This window comes from Bubalus bubalis, chromosome 4, assembly GCF_019923935.1.
Source record: "Bubalus bubalis isolate 160015118507 breed Murrah chromosome 4, NDDB_SH_1, whole genome shotgun sequence".
Classification (NCBI taxonomy): Eukaryota; Metazoa; Chordata; class Mammalia; order Artiodactyla; family Bovidae; genus Bubalus; species Bubalus bubalis.
Window position 1 is genome coordinate 128773960 of NC_059160.1, and position 19460 is coordinate 128793419.

At 39.4% G+C, this 19460-nt stretch overlaps 1 protein-coding gene and 1 non-coding gene across 2 annotated transcripts in view; one reads left to right on the forward strand and one right to left on the reverse strand.

Moving 5' to 3' along the window:
* ACTN2 (actinin alpha 2) overlaps nt 1-19460 on the forward strand; it is a 75645-nt gene that overhangs the window by 18732 nt on the left and 37453 nt on the right. Inside the window, exons 2-4 of the mRNA XM_006050163.4 lie at nt 12012-12126; nt 12996-13115; nt 15533-15619. Of these exons, the coding sequence (XP_006050225.4) occupies nt 12012-12126; nt 12996-13115; nt 15533-15619 (322 nt within the window). The remainder of the gene's footprint in view (nt 1-12011; nt 12127-12995; nt 13116-15532; nt 15620-19460) is intronic.
* On the reverse strand, nt 18939-19045 carry LOC112584756. The gene has a single exon (XR_003109163.1). It is a non-coding gene; the product is annotated as a U6 spliceosomal RNA (small nuclear RNA).

The window sequence follows — 19460 nt, forward strand, 5'->3', positions numbered from 1 at the left end:
CATAGACGGCAGCCCGCCAGGCTTCCCATCCCTGGGATTCTCCAGGCAAGAACACTGGAGTGGGGTGCCATTTCCTTCTCCAATGCATGAAAGTGAAAAGTGAAAGTGAAGTCGCTCAGTTGTGTCCGACTCTATCGACTCCATGGACTGCAGCCTACCAGGCTCCTCCGTCCATGGGATTTTCCAGGCAAAAGTACTGGAGTGGGGTGCCATTGCCTTCTCCTGAGGATCGTTAGCACATTTTTTTTTTATCTATTCTGAACATCCAGGGACTAAATGGAAGTCAGTTTTATGAACCTGGTGATTGAAGCCTAAAATTCATGATGGAAACCAGAGCTGGTTCGGACTGTGTTTTCAAGGGTTGGGAAAGCCGTTTTTACCCTCCCCACTTCAGGTGTCACCCATTAGCCAGATTCTGTTTTTAGATCCTCTTCAGTAGTGAGGATTTTTATGAGTAGTGAGCCATTTTTGGGGAGACAAGATTATAGACTCCTTTTTATTTTATTTTTTTTAGGGTTCTCTAGTTAAGTTTGACATAATAAGAATCTTCAAAAGCCTGGAACTTGACCAGATAGAGACTTCTAGCTCTGCAGTGGTTTTTATTTTTTCACTTAAAAAAATCTGTTAGCTGTCTTCTTTGTCCCAGAAAGTCAAACAAGATGTTGTTCAGCAAATAGTTACTGAGTGCCACTGTGTCCCAGGATAAAGTGTCTGGAACACAAAACAAAAATCCCATCCTTGGGAATTCCCCAGCAGCCCAATGGTTAGGACTCTGAGCTTCCAAGCTGGGGGTCAGGGAACCAAGTTTCCCACGAAATGTGTGGTGCAGGAAAAAAAAAAAAAGAAATCCCAGCTTCCCTGTGTGTCACTCTCACAGACATTTTTAGAATGTTCCAGGCGGTGGTGTCACCCACCAGGTATTTCTGAGAGGATTTTTCCTGCTCCCTTACCAAGTCCTCAAAGCCTTCTCAGGGTGACAGCCCTAGTTGAGTTGCTCGTAGGCTTTGACACTCCTTAATTAGAGACTGTTAGCTATTCTCACATTGCCTAGAAAGAAAGCCTGAATCCTAACTTGTAGGCAGTATTTGTTGGGGATGAATCAGTGGGAAAAGACTGCCTCTCTTTTTTTTTTTCCTCTTACTTTGTCTTTGAGTCATTAAATTTGTGTTTATGTGTATTCCTGATACTCAGATGAAAAGCTGTATGTTGGTACTGTTAAGGCTCCAATTTATTTATGACTGAAATGATCACAATTTAAGCTTGAAGTATTAAAAACTTGAATGGGTCCTGGCTCTGTATGGGTTCATACAGGTGTACCTTCTGGGTGCTGGGTTCATTAGGTGATACAAAGGTGAATAAGGCAGGACTAGAGACTACTGTGTTCATTCTGTGGATCTTTGATGCATAATATGTGTGCCTGTGGGTGTATGGAAAGCCTGAGAAACCAGTTGTGGGCCTTCCATTTGCAATGGAGTGCAATGGAATTTGCCTTTTTGCATGAGTTAACTTTAAGGCTGTTTGTATCTAATGTATCATGAACCAAGTTCTGATTCCCATGTAGCCCTTCGTATTAACTCTGCCTTAGGAGTAAGTTTTTTTTTAATGCGTGGACAAAATATTTTTACCCTTTATGAGCAAACACTAGTATTGTAAGCGCCGTGTACCCTGAGGAAGTTAAGATATGCCAGTGGTGTCCTCGTTTCTTTGAATGGTGGGGTGAGTTTATGTGCTAAACCAGGAAAGGTAGAGAACTGGTGTGGTTCTGGGTCCGTGCGTCCCTCTCTGTCTGTGTATAGCAGCAGTCTATGAAATGCGCTGAACTGACAGTGCGTTTATACTCAGTTTATCAGAGGTGGAGTATCTCCTATGCTCAGGTAGACATAAATTGTGACCGTGGACTGTCTTTATTTTTCTATGCAGTGACTTACTTCCCTTTCCACTGAAACCCCAAAGCACCTCAAATTTCTTTGAATTTCCATCACCTACTGCTTGCTGTTCTCTTGTGTTCCCGTAGCATTTATATTTGCAAAATATTTTGCAGTCCCCTACAATTCATCATACTTCCCAGCCAACTCGTTGTATTAGGTTCATGATGCATTGCTTAGGGGAAGAAATAAGCCACAGGATTGGCAGAGGCAAACTATTATTTATAGGACGGAAAAACAACAAGTCCCACTGTCTAGCACGGGGAGCTATATTCAATATCCTGTAATAAACCATAATGAAAAAGAATATGAAGAAAATATATATGAGTATAACTGAGTCACTTTGCTATACAGCAGAAATTAGCACAACATGGCAAGCCAGTTGTACTTCAATGAAATTTAAAAAAAGAAAAAAAAGTCACAGGAAAGATGAGCTGACTTGCCCACACCAGACGCTGAGTTGGTCACAGAGCCAAGCTCGGGCTTTTAGAACTGGTGGTTTTTAGGGACTGCTAACCTGAGCTGTTGTGTGCTGTGTTATCCAGCAGGATCTTGGAGACTAAGCAGAGATTTATGGGCAGAGAATAAAAGGGCTACCCACCATGCTGTTAGCTGCCTGGTTATGCCGGTTATGAGAACGTCAGGGCCCCACATGGACTTCCGAGATGTCTGGTAATTGATTGCAGCGTATGCAGCGTCCTTAGAAGGAACACTCTTCTACTTACTTACTTCTAGCTTTGATTCAAGTTTTTAAAATGTTGTGTGTAATTGAAAAGTGTGCCTGGGTGCTTGGCAACCTTGAAGATTTGGAATTTTTTAAAGATCATTATGATCTTGATTGATGATTAGTCAATGTTCATTGTACTGAACAGTTGTTCACCATTGTGAGTGACTGCTGAGTCCTGAGAGCTATTCTAATGTTAAACACCAGCAGAAACACCTTTCCCCCTGCCCCTGCAATTGCATTAAATTTTGTTCTTTTTTAAAAATTGACATATACTTGATTTACAGGGTTGTGTTACTGCTGTTCAGGAAAGTGATTCAGTTACATGCACGTATACAGTCTTTTCTTTTATATCCTTTTCCCTTATGGTTTCTCATAGACTTTTGCATATAGATCTCTGTGCTATACAGTAAAACATTGTTGTTTATCCGTCCTGTAAATAATAGTTTGCCTCTACCAATCCCATGGCTTATTTCTTCTCCTAAGCAATGATCCATGAACCTAATACAATGAGTTGGTTGGGAAGTATGATGAATTGTAGGGGACTGGAAGATATTTTGCAAATATAGATCATGTAAGAGCACAAGAGAACAGCAGTGGGTGTTTTTATCTATATAAAAGCTTGCATCTGCTAACCCCAACTTTCTACTCTATCCCTCTTCCACACCATCCCTCTCCCTACTCCTCCCCCTGACAACCACCAGACTGTTCTCTTGCGTCCCTGATCCTGAGAAACACCTTTTAAATGTTTTTAAAGTTGGTAGAGTGTCTGACCCTTTCAATTTAAGGTCACTCTGCTGATTTTTCTGATGTGATTCTGGAGCGTTTTTCTGATGTGATTCCGGGCATTGTGGCATCGTGCAAACTCACCCAGGGCTGTTCCTCCATGATGCGTGGGTCAGGGTCTTCCTGGATGAGGGGTGGGGAAACTTTGAGGTGAACTAGCAGGGCTGCCTCTACCAGCCACGTGGGTTGCATGGATCTGCCCCCTCAGAGGAGCAGCTCCCTGCCCTTGAGGAGGGCAATGCCTCCTTACTTAAAATGCCAGAGCTGCCCCACTTCTCCTGCCTTAACCAGACATTTTACAAAATGCGTGTATCTTCCTAGACACTCCCACCCCCTGCCTTACTTTTCAAATATTAAAAAAGGACCAGGATAGTAATTAGAAGCAATCCTGGAAAATTGGGAATTTGTGAAGTGGAAAAAAAAACACGGTTATAATGATTATTGTAAATAGAAAAAGAAATGGAGCGTTGTTAGAAAATTGACTTAACAGAGTTGTAGTTTTCAATAGTTTTTTGCAGGAGGCAGTTCAGAGCTATTCTGATAATAGATTGTGTTGCCCAGCTGGCCTTTGTATTTCTTCTCCTGATAACCTTTTGAATTATTTCATAAGTTGATCGTGGCGATTTTTTTGGTAGCTGGGAAAGTGTCAGGACATGAAGGACAAATAATTGCATGGTGTCAGAGTCAGAAATAGAATCTGAGTTCCAAGCCATGATAGTGAGCTGGACTGGGCCCTCCACTCTCTCTTGGGGACCACTATTTCTGCTCACCTGGGGCTCAGTTGTCTTGCCCAGAGGATCTGGCCAGGAATCCACACTCTGACCCTCTTGATGTCTTTACTCACGGACGACAGTAAATGATAAGCAACTCAAAATTGTAGAAAACTCTGATGCTGCCTTAAACTGGTTTTGACCTGATAGACAATGCTGCTTTTTAAGTATAGTTGATTTACAGTGTTGTATTAATTTCTACTGTACAGCAAAGAGATTCAGTTATTTATATACATTTCTTTCTTTTAAAATATTCTTTTCTGTTGTGGTTTATCTCAAGATATTGAATATATTACAGCTCCCTGTGCTATAGAGTAGGGCTTTGTTGTTTATCCATTATTTATATAATAGTTTGCATCTGCCAACCCCAAACTCTCAGTGACAATGTTGTTTTATAATTAGTGGATGTAAAAGCTGAAAGTTATTCAGGCTTACCTAGCCCAAACTTCATGCTGCTGTGCCAAATGCCCCAGCCCTCAGTAAACCCTGTTCTGTTTCATTCAGAAATGCCCAATGACTGAAGTGAGTCTCCATGTTAGGAAATGTGACCTCAAATTAGTATTTTATGTAGTTATTATGAAAATAAAAGCTGGCTCACAAAATATAAAGGAAATTGATATGTTATGTTGCCAGATTTTTGTTTGGAGAAAATGGAATAGTAAATTGAACAAGGGTAGTCTTACAGGAGCCAGCCCAGTCCTACAGCCTTATTGCTAGAAGAATTAATAATTAACTGATGGCATGAAATGGACTCATATTGAGAGAAATGTGTCAGATTCAGGATTGATTTTTTTTTTCTTTTGGTCCTTTTTTGTGTCAGATGACGATATCTCCAAGGTAGAGATGCAAACTTGTATTATTTTAACAATATAATTAATCACAGATATTACTCATTTTCATGGAAAGATGTTGTTTTCCCCTCTCTCTTTGGAATTATCTACAATGTAGGTTGTTATATCTGTAGGCTTAATTAACTTAAAAAGAAACTAAATACAAATGCATAATGTTCAATAACTCAAGCGTATCTCGACATTTCAGTGAGGATATAAGTACTTTTTGGTCATTAAGCACAGTGTACTGATTATCATGACATATAATTTAACTTTGAGAAAGGCAACAGAGTTTCTATGGACTGGGAACTTTGCTAGTAAGTTCTTCAAAGAAGAAGGTGTGGTTTCTGAATGGAGATAGCAAGCTAACAGATATTCTTAGGAAACTCCTACAACTGACATTTTTCTTTCTTTTAAAAAAGATTTTATATTATATTAGAGTACAGTTGATTTCTAGCGTGTTTCAGGTGTAGAGTTCCCTGTGCTATATAGCAGGTCATTTTGGTCATCTGTTTTATATATAGCAGTGTGTATGTGTTGGAGAAGGAAATGGAAACCCACTCCAGTGTTCTTGCCTGGAGAATCCCAGGGACAGAGGAGCCTGGTGGGTGGCCGTCTATGGGGTCGCACAGAGTCGGACACGACTGAAGTGACTTAGCAGCAGCAGCAGCAGTGTGTATGTGTTAATCCCAAACTCCTCTAATTTACCCCTTCCCCCAACCTTTCTTCTTTGGTAACTGTAAGTTTGTTTTGTGTCTGTGAATCTGTTTCTGTTTTGTAAATAAGTTCATTTGTGTCATATTTAGATAGACATATAAGTGATGTCATATGATATCTGTTTTTCTCAGACACACTTTGCTTAGTAGGACAATCTCTAGGTGCATCCAGTCGCTGCAGGTGGCATTATTTCATTCTTTATTATGACTGAGTAGTGTTCCATTGTATATATGGACCACATCTTCTTTATCCATTCATCTGTCAATGGACATTTAGGTTGCTTCCAGGTTTTGGCCATTCCAACTGACATTTTTCTCAACCACCATGTTTTAGGGGTTGAAGAGCGTTTTCTGGCTCTCTAGATTATGTTCAGGAGTACAATGGAGGTGCACTTGCTGATCATTTGAATATCCTTCAGACTTTTCACATGAAAACATAATACTACAAGTCGTGGCCACAGAGCCTTAACCCCCAGTTGTTTTCCTCTGCTCTCTGTTTTTTCAGAGTTTCAGTACAATGGCCAGGGAGGGTGCCATATGAGCAGGGAGACCAATCTGCACCCACTGTCCTTCCTGGCCGGTGACTCATGGGTTATGATTCTGTATATTTCAGGGCGAAATGCTATTATTTACTCCTCTGCCAAAGGAATATATACACAGTGAGACAAAGACTCCCATGCCTTTCCATCTTTCAGTGACTGAACACTCATTCCCTTAGCTTTTAAAGAAATAAATCCATATGTATTTATTTTATTTTTTATTGAAGTATAATTGATTAAAGGGTTAATTTCAGGTGTACAGCAGAGTGATTCAGTTATACTTATGTCTATTCTTTTTCAGATTCTTTTCCCTTATAGGTTATTACAAAATATTAAGTATAGTTTCCTGTGCCATACAGGAGGTCCTTGTTGGTTATCTATTTTATACATAGTAGAGTGTATCTGTGAATTCCAAACTCCTAATTTATCCTCCCCCCTTCCCCTTTGGTAACCATAAGTTTATTTTCTGTGTCTGTGAGTCTATTCCTGTTTTGTATATAAATTCATTTGTATTCCTTTTTTTAAAAAAACTCTCTATATAAGCAATATCTTATGATACTTGTTTTTCTCTGACTTACTTCAGTTAGTAGGATCATCTCTAAGGTCCATCATTCCCTTAGCTTTGTCATGAGTATCTTAGGAGAGTGAGAAGGATGAGAAGGAACGTCAGCCTTTTCTATCTGTGAGTAGATGGTTATGTGTTTTCCCATCTTGGTTCTCTTTGTGTGGCTCAGAAAGATTGTTTTAATGTGCTTTATTTTAAGATGCAGAAAGGATCTATAGAGACTTCCCTGGTGGTCCAATGGCTAAGAATCCGCCTGCCAATGTAGGGGACACGGGTTCAGTCCTTGGTCTGGGAAGATCCCACATGCTTATGGAGCAATTAAGCCCAAGAGCCACAACTCGAGAGCTTGTATGCTGCAACAAAAGATCCTGGAGCCACAACTAAAACCTGACAGCCAAGTAAATGAATACTAAAAAAAAAAGTATATGTGTTTATCACTAGGTAAACAGGAGCAGAGAAGTAGCTCTTTTCTAGGAGACAGATAGAGGGAGGTTCGAGTTGGAGGCAAGGGAGGAGGTTAGAGAGCCTTAATGTGACGAGGCAGCATCTGAGATGGACTCTAGGCTGGAGGACATTGACCTCTTTCCTCGATGGACTGTGTCTGGTTTATAGAACACCATTCCTTTTAAGAAAGGACACTTGCCTTGGTAATCTGGTTTGACCCAAGGAGCCTCCTTTCAAAACCACATGGACATACCTTTGTTCCATTTCAGTTCTCCAAGATTTAGTTTGCAGGGACCTTAAAGATGCACGTTGCCATCAAGTAACAAGAAAATCCACGAAGATGCCTTTTGGGTACAATGTGCGGGATTTTGTTGCTGTGATGGCTTTCGTTTTTATCTGCTCCATGATTTGCAGCTTTTTACGGAAGCAGGGGACAATGGGGAAGGCATGGAAACGGCCTCTGTGGGCCACGGTAATGAAAACTGTAAATAGAGTGAAAATTAAACAGTCTAATAAAGCTTAAAATCCCTTTTCAGAATGCACTGGCCTCTTTGCAAGCTATTATCCCAAAGCCATTGGGGTCCTTTTTTGCATTGAAGTTAGTCAGTCACCACCTTTATTGGCCCTTCAGAATACTCATTAAAGAAAGTGAAACTTCATTACACTTAACTGACGAAATTGACCTTGTAGATTCAATTCATTCTCTGGCTTAGCACAACTGAATAATTATCTATGGTAAATTACCTTCATCGAAAGCATGCCTATAAAAAGGTGGTATCCAACAGACGTTCACAGTGTTCCGCAGTGGGGGGGTCAGGAACTACACTGACTTCATGAACAGACTTGGGGCTCTATCCAGAAGTGCTTCTGATACTTGTATTATGAAGGGCCTTAAATAACATGGTAACAAAGTAAGGAAATTTACACCAGCAATATTTGCACATTTTAAAGTAGAATCGAGATAAAGACAACTCAATAAAGATTTTTTTTGAGCTGAGTTTTCTGAGTTGAGTTTTAAATTTTTTCCTCTATCAATTCCATTAAAAAAAATCACAACCTGCCATATTCTCTTGGGCCTTTCCCAAAAGATTAAGAATATGGTTAGTCTCAGTATTGTCAGAAAAAAACTGAAAAACTACTTTCAAAGTAGTTTTGCTTGCTGAAAATGGGGCCTGGGAAGTTTTTTAACTATATGAACTTGGTTATCTGAAAGCAGCCTAAAACGTTCATCCAAGGAACTAGTTCAAAAAAGATGGTATATTTACAATAATGGAATACTATGCAGCCATAAAAAGGAGTGATCTTTGTTAATAGTGAATGATCCCTGGGTTATATTTTTCTTTCTTTTTTTTTTTTTGGTTAAAGCAATTGCTAAATGTTTATTTTCTTAATTTATTTTAATTGGAGGCTAATTACTTTACAATATTGTAGTGGTTTTTGCCATACATTGACATGAATCAGCCATAAATTAAAAATTCAGGTGCAGAACAATGTGTATATTATGATTTATGTTAAAGGGATAGAGAAAATGATGTATGTATCTGTGTTTACACATGTGTAGAATGTTGTTGAAGAGAAACGCAAGAAACTGAAATCTCTTTGTTGTTCCCTCTGGGGAAGGAAACTGGGCGACCGAGAACTGGGTGACCAGGAGTGGAGAGGGAAGCTTTCTCCTTTATACCTTTCTGTACCCCTTGAATTTTGAATAATAGATTCTTGAAATAATAGATAGGTGATAATAGACTCTTGTTAATAATCTTAGCTTCACAACAGAAATGATGATTATCTAGACTAGCACTGTCCAGTAGAACTTTCAGGTTCCATGTCTACTCTATCCAACATAGCCGCCACTAGTCCTGTGTAGCTTTTGAGCACTTGAAATGTGGCTTGTGCAGCTGGGGAACTAAAATTTTAATTTCCTTTAATTTTAATTAATTATATTTAAATATGTGTGTCAGTGACTATCATATGGATTAGGTGCAGATCTAGAGTATATGACTTAGGGTATTGCTCTGTTTAGACTGGAATAAAGTTTAGGTGTGTTTTGGGAGAAATAATTATTAGTTTAGGCTCTCACAGTAACATTTATTATTGTAAATCTAAGAAAATACCTACGTTTTCTTTTTACCCTAGAATTTAATGCCATCACATATTTCTTTTTTTATTTTATTGAAGTAGAGTTCATTTGCAATGTTGTGTTAATTTCTTCTGTACAGGAGAGTGATTTAGTTATACATATATATTCATTCTTTTTCGTGTTCTTTTCCACTGTGATTTATCACAGGATATTGAATATAGTTCTCTGTGCTATCTACAGTTAGGACCTTCTTGTTTATTCGTTCTATATACAATGGTTTGCATCTACTATCTAACCTTCCAATCCATCTCTCTCCTGACCCCTGACCCCCTCCCCCTTGGCAACCACAAATCTGATCTCTGTGTTTGTGAGTCGTTTCTGTTTTGTAGATAAGTTAATTTGTGTCATATTTTAGATTCCACATAGAAGTGCTATCCTGTGGTATTTGTCTTTCTCTTTCTGACTTACTTCACTTGGTGTGATAATCTCCAAGTCCATCTATGCTGCTGCAAATTCCTTTCACATAGTGCTTGAAATAACTATTAGTCAAATTTGAAAATCCTTTTTATTACCCAGGAAAATCATTTTAATGGAAGCTCTGTCTTTTTGTATTCTAACTTGGAAAAAGTCTGTTTCTGAGAGGTTTATTTTCTTATCTACAGCACAAACCCTACTTGTGTGTCTCCCTCCAGCGTGGTGTGCCGGGCACTTTGTTCTTGAGCCCAGCAGCTGTTGTGTGACAAGGGGACAGTTTGCATTCTTAGCCAGCAGCTGCCAGAAGCATTTCTAATCTGGTTTTGGCAGGAAATAGTGCACAAGTGGAAGCCAAGTTAAAAGAAGCTTGAAAAATAAACAGAATGACTTTGGATACCCCTTAGTATATCATTCATATTTCTGCTTAATATTGCTCTAGTTATTTCTTAACTTGACTGGAATCTGAACCTTTCTAGGGCAGAACTCTATCTAATTGTCTTTGAAATCTGGGGTCTAACCCAAGGCCTGGAGTATGCCAGTAGGAGGTCACTATTATTACTCTTGCTGTTATTATTATTAGTAATGATTGACTATGCTGCAAATTTGTTTAATTGATTCAGTTACTAGCTTAAAACTGTTGTTCATCCAGGATAAACTAGTTGTAGATAATTAGTGGTTATGAGTCCCTCTTTTCTTCCCCTTCCTACTACACAGTGCCTCCCACCTTCTGCTCTAAAGTATGACATTTTGAACATTCTCTAAGGGTTATTTATTCATCTGTTCTGTAAGCACATAGATTTTTCTTGTATGCACATCCTAATTTAATCTGTCTTTCTTACAGAGTAAGAGGTTTTCAGAAGGCAACGGCATTGGTATAGAAACACAGTACCTTTAAAAAATTTTTTATTATTTTTTTATTGAAGTATAGTTGATTTACTAACAGGTATACAGCACAGAGATTCAGTTACATATATATATGTGTGTGTATATATATATATGTGTGTGTGTGTATATATATGTATATGTATGTGTTTGTGTGTGTGTGTATATATATATATATATATGCATATATGTGTGTGTTTGTGTGTGTGTGTGTAGTATATATATATATATATATATATATACACACGAACTTCCCCTATGGCTCAGCTGTAAAGAATCTGCCTGCAGTGAAGGAGACAGAGGAGATGCCGATTCAATCCCTAAGTGGGGTAGATTCCCTGGAGGAGGAAATGGCAACCCACTCCAGTATTCTTGCCTGGAAAATCCCATTGACAGAGGAGCCTGGTGGGCTACAGTCCATGGGTTGCAAAGAGTCAGACACAACTGAAGTGACTGGGCACAGAATAGTTCCTTCATGCAGTGCTTTGAGGAGGATATATGCGTGTATGTGTGTGTGTGTATATATATATATATATATATATATATATATATATATATAAATATAAATATATATTCTTTTTCAGATTCTTTTCCATTATCAGATTAGTTGCTCAGTCGTGTCTGACTCTTTGCGACCCCATGAATAGCAGCACGCCAGGCCTCCCTGTCCATCACCAACTCCCAGAGTTCACTGAGACTCACGTCCATCGAGTCAGTGATGCCATCCAGCCATCTCATCCTCTGTCGTCCCCTCTCCTCCTGCCCCCAATCCCTCCCAGCATCAGAGTCTTTTCCAATGAGTCAACTCTTCGCCTGAGGTGGCCAAAGTACTGGAGTTTCAGCTTTAGCATCATTCCTTCCAAAGAAGTCCCAGGGCTGATCTCCTTCAGAATGGACTGGTTGGATCTCCTTGCAGTTTTCCATTATAGGTTATTACAAACTGTTGAATATAATTCCCTGTGCCATACACTAGGTCCTTATTGGTTATCCACTTTACATATAGTAGTGTGTATGTGTTAATTCCAAAAGTAGTACCTGTTTAAACTGAACAAAAATTCCTCAAGTGGTTAGACCAAATAAATGACTTCCTTTTCTTTGTCTCTAAAGAGGAAATGTTACTTATATCTTACCTTTGGGCTGCAAATCGTTCTTTCTATCTAATTCCAAGATGCCCCAGCCTCCTATGGCCCAGAAGGTGTGCGACGCTGGGTGTGGTCCACACAGAGGGGCACTGGGTGCGGACAGAGCTGTGCTCAGCACTGTTTGCTTCTTGTTGCAGACCTTTACTGCCTGGTGCAACTCCCACCTCAGGAAAGCTGGCACTCAGATCGAGAACATCGAGGAAGATTTCCGGAATGGCCTTAAGCTCATGCTACTTTTGGAAGTCATCTCAGGTGAGTTTAAACATTTTTTGTAGGTGTTATACCCATTTTGTCTGAGCAGTAGATATATATGCATCTGTGTTTTTTTTTGTTTTTTTTTTTTTTTTCAAAAAAGCTCCCTTTGAACCTGGCTGGGCAAGAACATGGTATTATTGGCAAAGAAAACTTTCCAAAGAGCAATCTGTCTGGAGTTATTTTTCTCTTCTAAAAGAGGAGCGAATTCTGTTTAAAACGGACTTATTAAAATAATGTTTCTGCCACCCACCTCGAAACAGAATGAGAGAAGAGAAATGACATTTATATAACTCCTCACCAGGCTGCCCTGTCCAGGTTTAGTCCAGCTAGTGTGTATTCCAAAAATTGTCTTTGATGCCAAAAGCCAGTGTACACATTGGCTTAACTCTGCAAACAGGAGTCAAAGTTTCTGAGGGGTTATACCTTGCCCTGAATGTCAGCTAGCTGGTTTAGACATTGGACTGGAGAATGGATGAAGGCAGGGCTGCCCGGATATCCTCATACTCCCGTGTCTGAGATGAGCCCTGCAATTTGAATGAGGCTCCCTGACTTCTTCTTATAGCTGGTCAGCTACTCCAATTGCTGCGGGGGCCCCAGCTGGCTTCTCTCTTATTTAAACATTGGCTCATAGACCAAACAAGGCTCTCCCAGCAGGTCTGAAAAGCATAAGGACTTCATAGCACAGCTTCTGCTCTGGTCCATTTTATCTTGAAAGTACTGTGATTTACAGAAACTAGAGACACACGAGGAACAGTCAGATAACGATTTTTGTTTAAGGAGGGCGTGTGCTCTGAATTTTGTCATCTTCATTCCGCATCAAGGGGCTCTTTTCTCTGCGTCTACACGATTCTCTTTTCACCCGACAGGGGAAAGGCTGCCCAAACCTGACCGAGGAAAAATGCGATTCCACAAAATCGCTAATGTCAACAAAGCCTTGGATTACATAGCCAGCAAAGGCGTGAAGCTGGTGTCCATCGGGGCAGAAGGTAAATGGGGTGTGATGGGAAAGTGCACCAACCTCCCCATAGGGCAGTGGGCCTGCAGCTGGTTGCTTCTTCCCTCCCCGTTCCCTCCCGCCGTCTACTGTGTCAGCCTCTTTGCCAAGCTCTGGATACCTGCACAGGAGACAAGGCTCTAGGGCTGTTTGAAAAGAATAGAGTCAAATAGAGCTGATACTTTCCCCTCGTATATTAAGCTTTTAACTTATTAGCTGTATTGATTTAGTGCTTATTTTTAACATTGACTTATTAGCTGTATTGATTTAGCGCTTATTTTTAACATTGACATGAAACAAAGATGGCTTCTTTTTTTAGGCATTTATCTTGAGAACACAGTGTCCAGATTTTAAGAAGATATTGCCATTTTCCCAATGATCTTATTGTTCTAGGATGTGATAACTTAGGATGTGATTTGAACTTCATGCATTTGTGTGTGTGTGTGCTCAGTCATGTCCGACTCTTTGCAACCCCATGAACTGTAGCCCACCAGGTTCCTCTGTCCATGGAATTTCTAGGCAAGAATACTGGAGTGGGTTGCCATTTCCTTTTCCAGGGGATCTTCCCGACCCAGGGATTGAATCTGCATCACCTGCGTTGTCAGGCAGATTCTTTATCACTGAGCCATCTGGGAAGCCTTAATACATTTTTAGAGGGTGTCAGATTCAGAACTAGACAGATCCATCTCCTGACCCTAAACATGGTCCTGAAGTAAACTGCTTTAGAAAATTGGCTCCTAAAGAGTACAGATGGGGAATTTTGAAGCGTGTCTGTATTCCATTGGCAATCAAAAAGGCCCAACTAAAATAATTGTGGCAAGGCTGACAGATACGACAACTGTGGACTGGACAAAAGCTCTGTTTGAAAAATATCACAGCTTAAAGATTATGGCTGTGGAGGAACTGAGGTGATCAGCAATGAAAAGAATCAGAGCATGTGACATTCCTTAAAAAGTAATTTTAATTTGAATAATTTTTCCTATATTACACATAATAAAGAGAAACTCTTAATGCTTTGTGCAAAAAAACGAATAGAGTCAGACTAATCATCTGAAGGAGAAAGAGTTTATACAGCCCAGTGAGTTTTCTTAAAAACTGGAGTATAATTGCTTTACAATGTTGTGTTAGTTTCTGCCATACAACAGTGTGAATCAGCTGTATTTGTACATATATCCCCTCCCTCTGGAGCCTCCCTCTCACTGTCTGCATCCCGCCCCTTTAGGTTATCACAGAGCACCGAGCTGAGCTCCCTGTGCCATACAGCAGCTTCTTCCCAGTAGCTACATATTTTATACATCGTAGTATATATAAATCAGTGCTCTTCTCTTAGTTCGTCCTAAGACGAACTTCCCCTGCTGTGTGCACAAGTCTGTTCTCTACGTCTGCATCTGTGTTCCTGCTCTGCAAATGGATTCATTAGTACCATTTTTGTAGATTGCATATATATGCATTAATATACGATATTTGTTTTTCTCTTTCTGACCTACTTCACTCTGTATACCATACTTTAGGTTCATCCACATTACTATAGCTGACTCAATTTCATTCCTTTTTATGACTGAGTAATAGTCCCTTGTAAATATGTGAAGTCGCTCAGTTGGGTCCAACTCTTCACAACCCCATGGACTGTAGCCTGCCAGGTTCCTCTGTCCATGGGGATTCTCTAGGAAAGAATACTGGAGTGGGTTGCCATTTCCTTCTCCAGGAGATCTTCCTGACCCAGGGATAGAACCTGGGTCTCCTGCATTGTAGGCAGACTCTACTCTCTGTGCCACCAGGGAACTTCATACAACTTTTCTATCCATTCATCTGTCAGTGGACATCTAGGTTGCTTCCGTGTCCTGGCTGTTGTAAATAGTACTGCAGTGAACATTGGGGTACATGTGTTTTTTTGAATTATGGTTTCCTCAGCCCAGTGACTCTTAATAAGAACTAATAAGAAGGATCTCCATTATCTGTGGGAGATTGGGAGTCCTGGTGAGTCTAGTGGGAGCTGAGACTACCCTGCCATTCATTTATTTTGCAACTGAATCCGATAGCCTGCCAACTGGGGAGCTTGAGGAGAAGAATCAGAGTAAAGATGAGTCTGTGTTCTCTGTGTTTGATTATTTAGAACCTTAGCACATCTAGTCTTTAAACCTGGGAAATCCCTGGGTTGTTTTCAGTGACTTTGCATATGCAAGATCTGTGCTCATTATTAACTTAGAATTTAAACTGGAGACATTTGGTTATGAATACCACATTTATAACTAGACATGCCACAACACTTACAAAAACAGAAACTGGTCTTTCCATATGTTATTTTCCAATAGCTCTGAAATCAAAACCTATAGAAGACTCATAGGAAAACTGTATATACTGATTATGTTATCTTTAACCTCTTTTTTTGTTGTTTTTTCTTACCTAAAGAAATTGTTGATGGCAACGTGAAGATGACGCTGGGTATGATCTGGACCATCATCCTGCGCTTTGCTATTCAGGATATTTCAGTTGAAGGTAAAAGACTTGGGTAAAAACCTGATAGATACTTAGAATAAAATTGAGTTGATAAAGTCAAGTTTGAATAGAGTTTTATAAAACTGAACAGTCACTTACATGATTGAATGAAAGATGCCTGAGTTGGGTTTTCACGAGTTTTCTGTTTGTATGAAAAAAGAGACCCCGGCAATGCTGTTTCATTCATGGGGGTGGAATCATTTAGGAAAAGATGAGCACATGTTCAGAACAGAAGTCGCTTTTTTAAATGAGTATTTTTTTTGAGCTTCTTTATTGCTTATTATACTTTTCGGTTCATGATTATAACAGTTCTTTAGACTTCACAGCTTGAAACCCTTTTTTTTCCAAGTGCGAAAAGATAATCAATTGAAATCTGTTTGTTCATTCCTTAGTTCATTTTTAACTTCCTCTCTCTCTTATCCTTCACTCCCTCCCCCCTCTTTTTTTTAAAAAAAAAAACAAAATCTCTATTGTCATCCTATCTTTGAGCCCAGTAACTGTTCCATTGTTGTAATATAATCCCAATCCTTGGCCCTACCACTGAAGATGCAACTCTTTAGTCTTTTACGCCCACTGCATTCCCAAATATTTTGATGAATTCAACACTGTCAAAAGTGTCAAATTGACGTTCTTAAAATTAGGACTTGGCTTGTTTAGCACTTGAATCACAAAATGCATAGCTGCATATCATACTTAAGTGTAGTCTGACTTGTCCAACCTTCTCCAAGTTTGTCACCTAACAGATAACCAGGCACCTGAATGGTAAGGGCTGAGAGCATTGTTTATAATTCTGTCTAGGAATTTCTCTAAAGATCAAACTAAAATATAATGATATTAAAGCCTCAATAATTCAAGCTCAGGAATAGCAGCCAGCTTGAATTTATTGAGCCTGAATTTGAAAATTTTCATACAATGGACTTTTTAAAAGAAATATTTATTTATTTGACTGTGTCATGTCTTAATTGTGCATTAGGGATCTTCACTGCAGACATATGGACTCGCTAGTTTTGGTACATGGGCTCCAGAGCGTCTGGGCTCAATAGTTAAAGCTCTCGGGCTTAGTTGCTCTGTGGCATGGGGGATCTTAGTTCCCTGACCAGGGATCAAACCCATAACCCCTGCATTGCAAGGCAGATTCTTAACCACTGAACCTCCAGGAAAGTCCCTCATACAATGTACTCTTATTAAAGTACATTCCTTTCATGCTTGTGAAAATAATGAGATGCTTTTAAAAAGTTCCTGCTTTGTTAAGAAAGAATAATTTGTAATCATTTAATCAATTTTATATACTTCTACATTTAAATATTTAAGCAGTTGAACCCACTTTGTAGAACAAGTTAAAAAATCTTGTTCACATCATTGCATTTACTGCGCTGCTGCTGCTGCTGCTAAGTCACTTCAGTCGTGTCCGACTCTGAGCGACCCCATAGACGGCAGCCTGCCAGGCTCCCCCATCCCTGGGATTCTCCAGGCAAGAACACTGGAGTGGGCTGCCATTTCCTTCTCCAATGCATGAAAGTGAAAAGTGAAAGTGAAGTCGCTCAGTCGTGTCTGACTCTTAGCGACCCCATGGACTGCAGCCCACCAGGCTCCTCCATCCATTGGAAGCAAATCCTTTTCCCACAGATATCACAGAGGTGAATGTGACCTCAGGTTTTTCTGATTGGTTACATTTTAAGTTACTGATAATATTAATTGAAAACTTACTTCTATTTCAAATGTAACTGTGAATGGTATGATCCACTAGAGGTTTTCCCCCAAATTATTATTAATGTGCCCAAGATAAGATAATCAAATCATAGTTTTTTTGTAAAACACATCATGATAGAAAGATTTTCAAATGACTAGGAAATAAACATTCAGAAGTGCGATTTCACTGGCAAAGTGCTTAAATAAATCTCTTCAAACAGAAGTCTTTTAGTGTCCTACACAGTAGATAGTTTGCTAATCTATTTTTTTATTTGTTTAACTTTCATGGAGTCATTTCTTAAAAAAACCTCACTTAATTTCTGTAAGTGTACAGAAAAATTGTCTAATTTATTTAAATGACATCGATTATGTAGAAAAAGACATTGTTATTTAGACGGAATTCTTTGAGAAGCCACTCTCCATCAACAGAAATGATGGGCCTCTTCTAAGAAGGAAAACGAGAGGTTGCCGTATCTGCTGCTGAGGGCAGTGCAGAGAAGCCTGAGTAGGTGCAGTTCCTTGGTGTGTCGTGTGGCTGCTCGTGATGGAATGACAGATGACACTGCCTATTTATAGCATGCTTTGTGTACCCACCGTCAGGGTTCTCTGTGGGGACTTTTCAGGTTTAACCTTCAGCTACAGGGGGTGAGGTATACCTCAGTCGTGGACTATTTGGCTTGTAACCTTCCACTGAATGCCTCAAAATTAAATTGAGGTGAGAGAGAGTCAGCTTTGTTACAGTAGCCAATGCAACAGGGGAAATACTTGCTTCAGCATTCATGGTCTAAGAGTGTTCAGACATATTCAAACAGAAATTAGGTTAAACTCATGGCTTTTCTTGCCTGGGGAATCCCATGGACGGAAGGAGCCTGGTGGGCTACAGTCCATGGGGTCGCAAAGAGTCAGACACAACTTAGTGACTAAACAATAATGATTTACAAAATGACTTACAAATCTAAGGTTAAGGGACTTCCCTGGTGGTCTAGCAGTTAAAACTTTCCCTTCCAACGCAGGGGGTACAGTTTCAATCCCTAGTTGGGGAGCTAACATCCCCTGCCTTGGGGTCAAACAAACCAAAACAAAACAGAAGCAATATTGTAACAAATTCAATAAAGACTTTAAACATAGTCCACGTCAAAAAATCTTTAAGAAAAATCATAAATCTAAATGTAAGTGGCAGTTATAAGATTGTATTAATCTACTTTCTGTATGTTTACTTACCTAAACTGTATTTTTTTAATTTATTTTTTTATTGAAGTATATTTGCTTTACAGAATTTTGTTGTTTTCTGTCAAACCTTAACATGAATCAGCCATAGGTATATATATATATATATCCCCTCCCTTTTGAACCTCCCTCCCATTTCCCTCCCCATCCTACCCCTCTAGGTTGATACAGAGCCCCTGTTTTGAGTTTCCTGAGCCATAGAGCAAATTCCCGTTGGCTCTCTATTTTACATATGGTAATATAAGTTTCCATGTTACTCTTTCCATACATCTCACCCTCTCCTCCCCTCTCCCCATGTCCATAAGTCTACTCTCTATGTCTGTTTTTCCATAGCTGCCCTGTGAATAAATTCTTCAGTACCATTTTTCTAGATTTCGTCTATGTGTGTTAGAATACAATATTTTAAAATATGGAACACTTTGCAGATTTTCGTGTCATTCATGCACAGGGGCCATGCTAATCTTCTCTGTATCATTCCAATTTTAGTGTATGTGCTGCCGAAGTGAGCACTAACCCAAGTTTTATTTAAAGTTTATTTTAAAAGTTTGGATTATCTCCTCCTATTGTACTTTTTCTCACTAATTCCATTGGCTAGAACCCCAAAGGCAGGCTGTTATGTCTATAGCAGAACAGCTAGCTATGGAGTGCCATGTTTCAATATCTGTATGACTTAATATTTCAGTAAAGTCTTAGAACTTTCAGTCTTTTTCCTTAATGGGAATTTGCTAATAATAAGAGACATGATCAGGAACCATTCAAATTACTCTTGGAGCACACGAAATTTTGGGGGTTGTGTTGTTTCATCTGGATTATGGGTCAAAGAAAAGTCTGAACTAGAAGTGGGAACTTCAGAGAAGTAATTATAGAATACTTATCTTGATTTGAAAAAGTCAACTTCGTACTGAAATGGAAGGCCAAGGCCCAA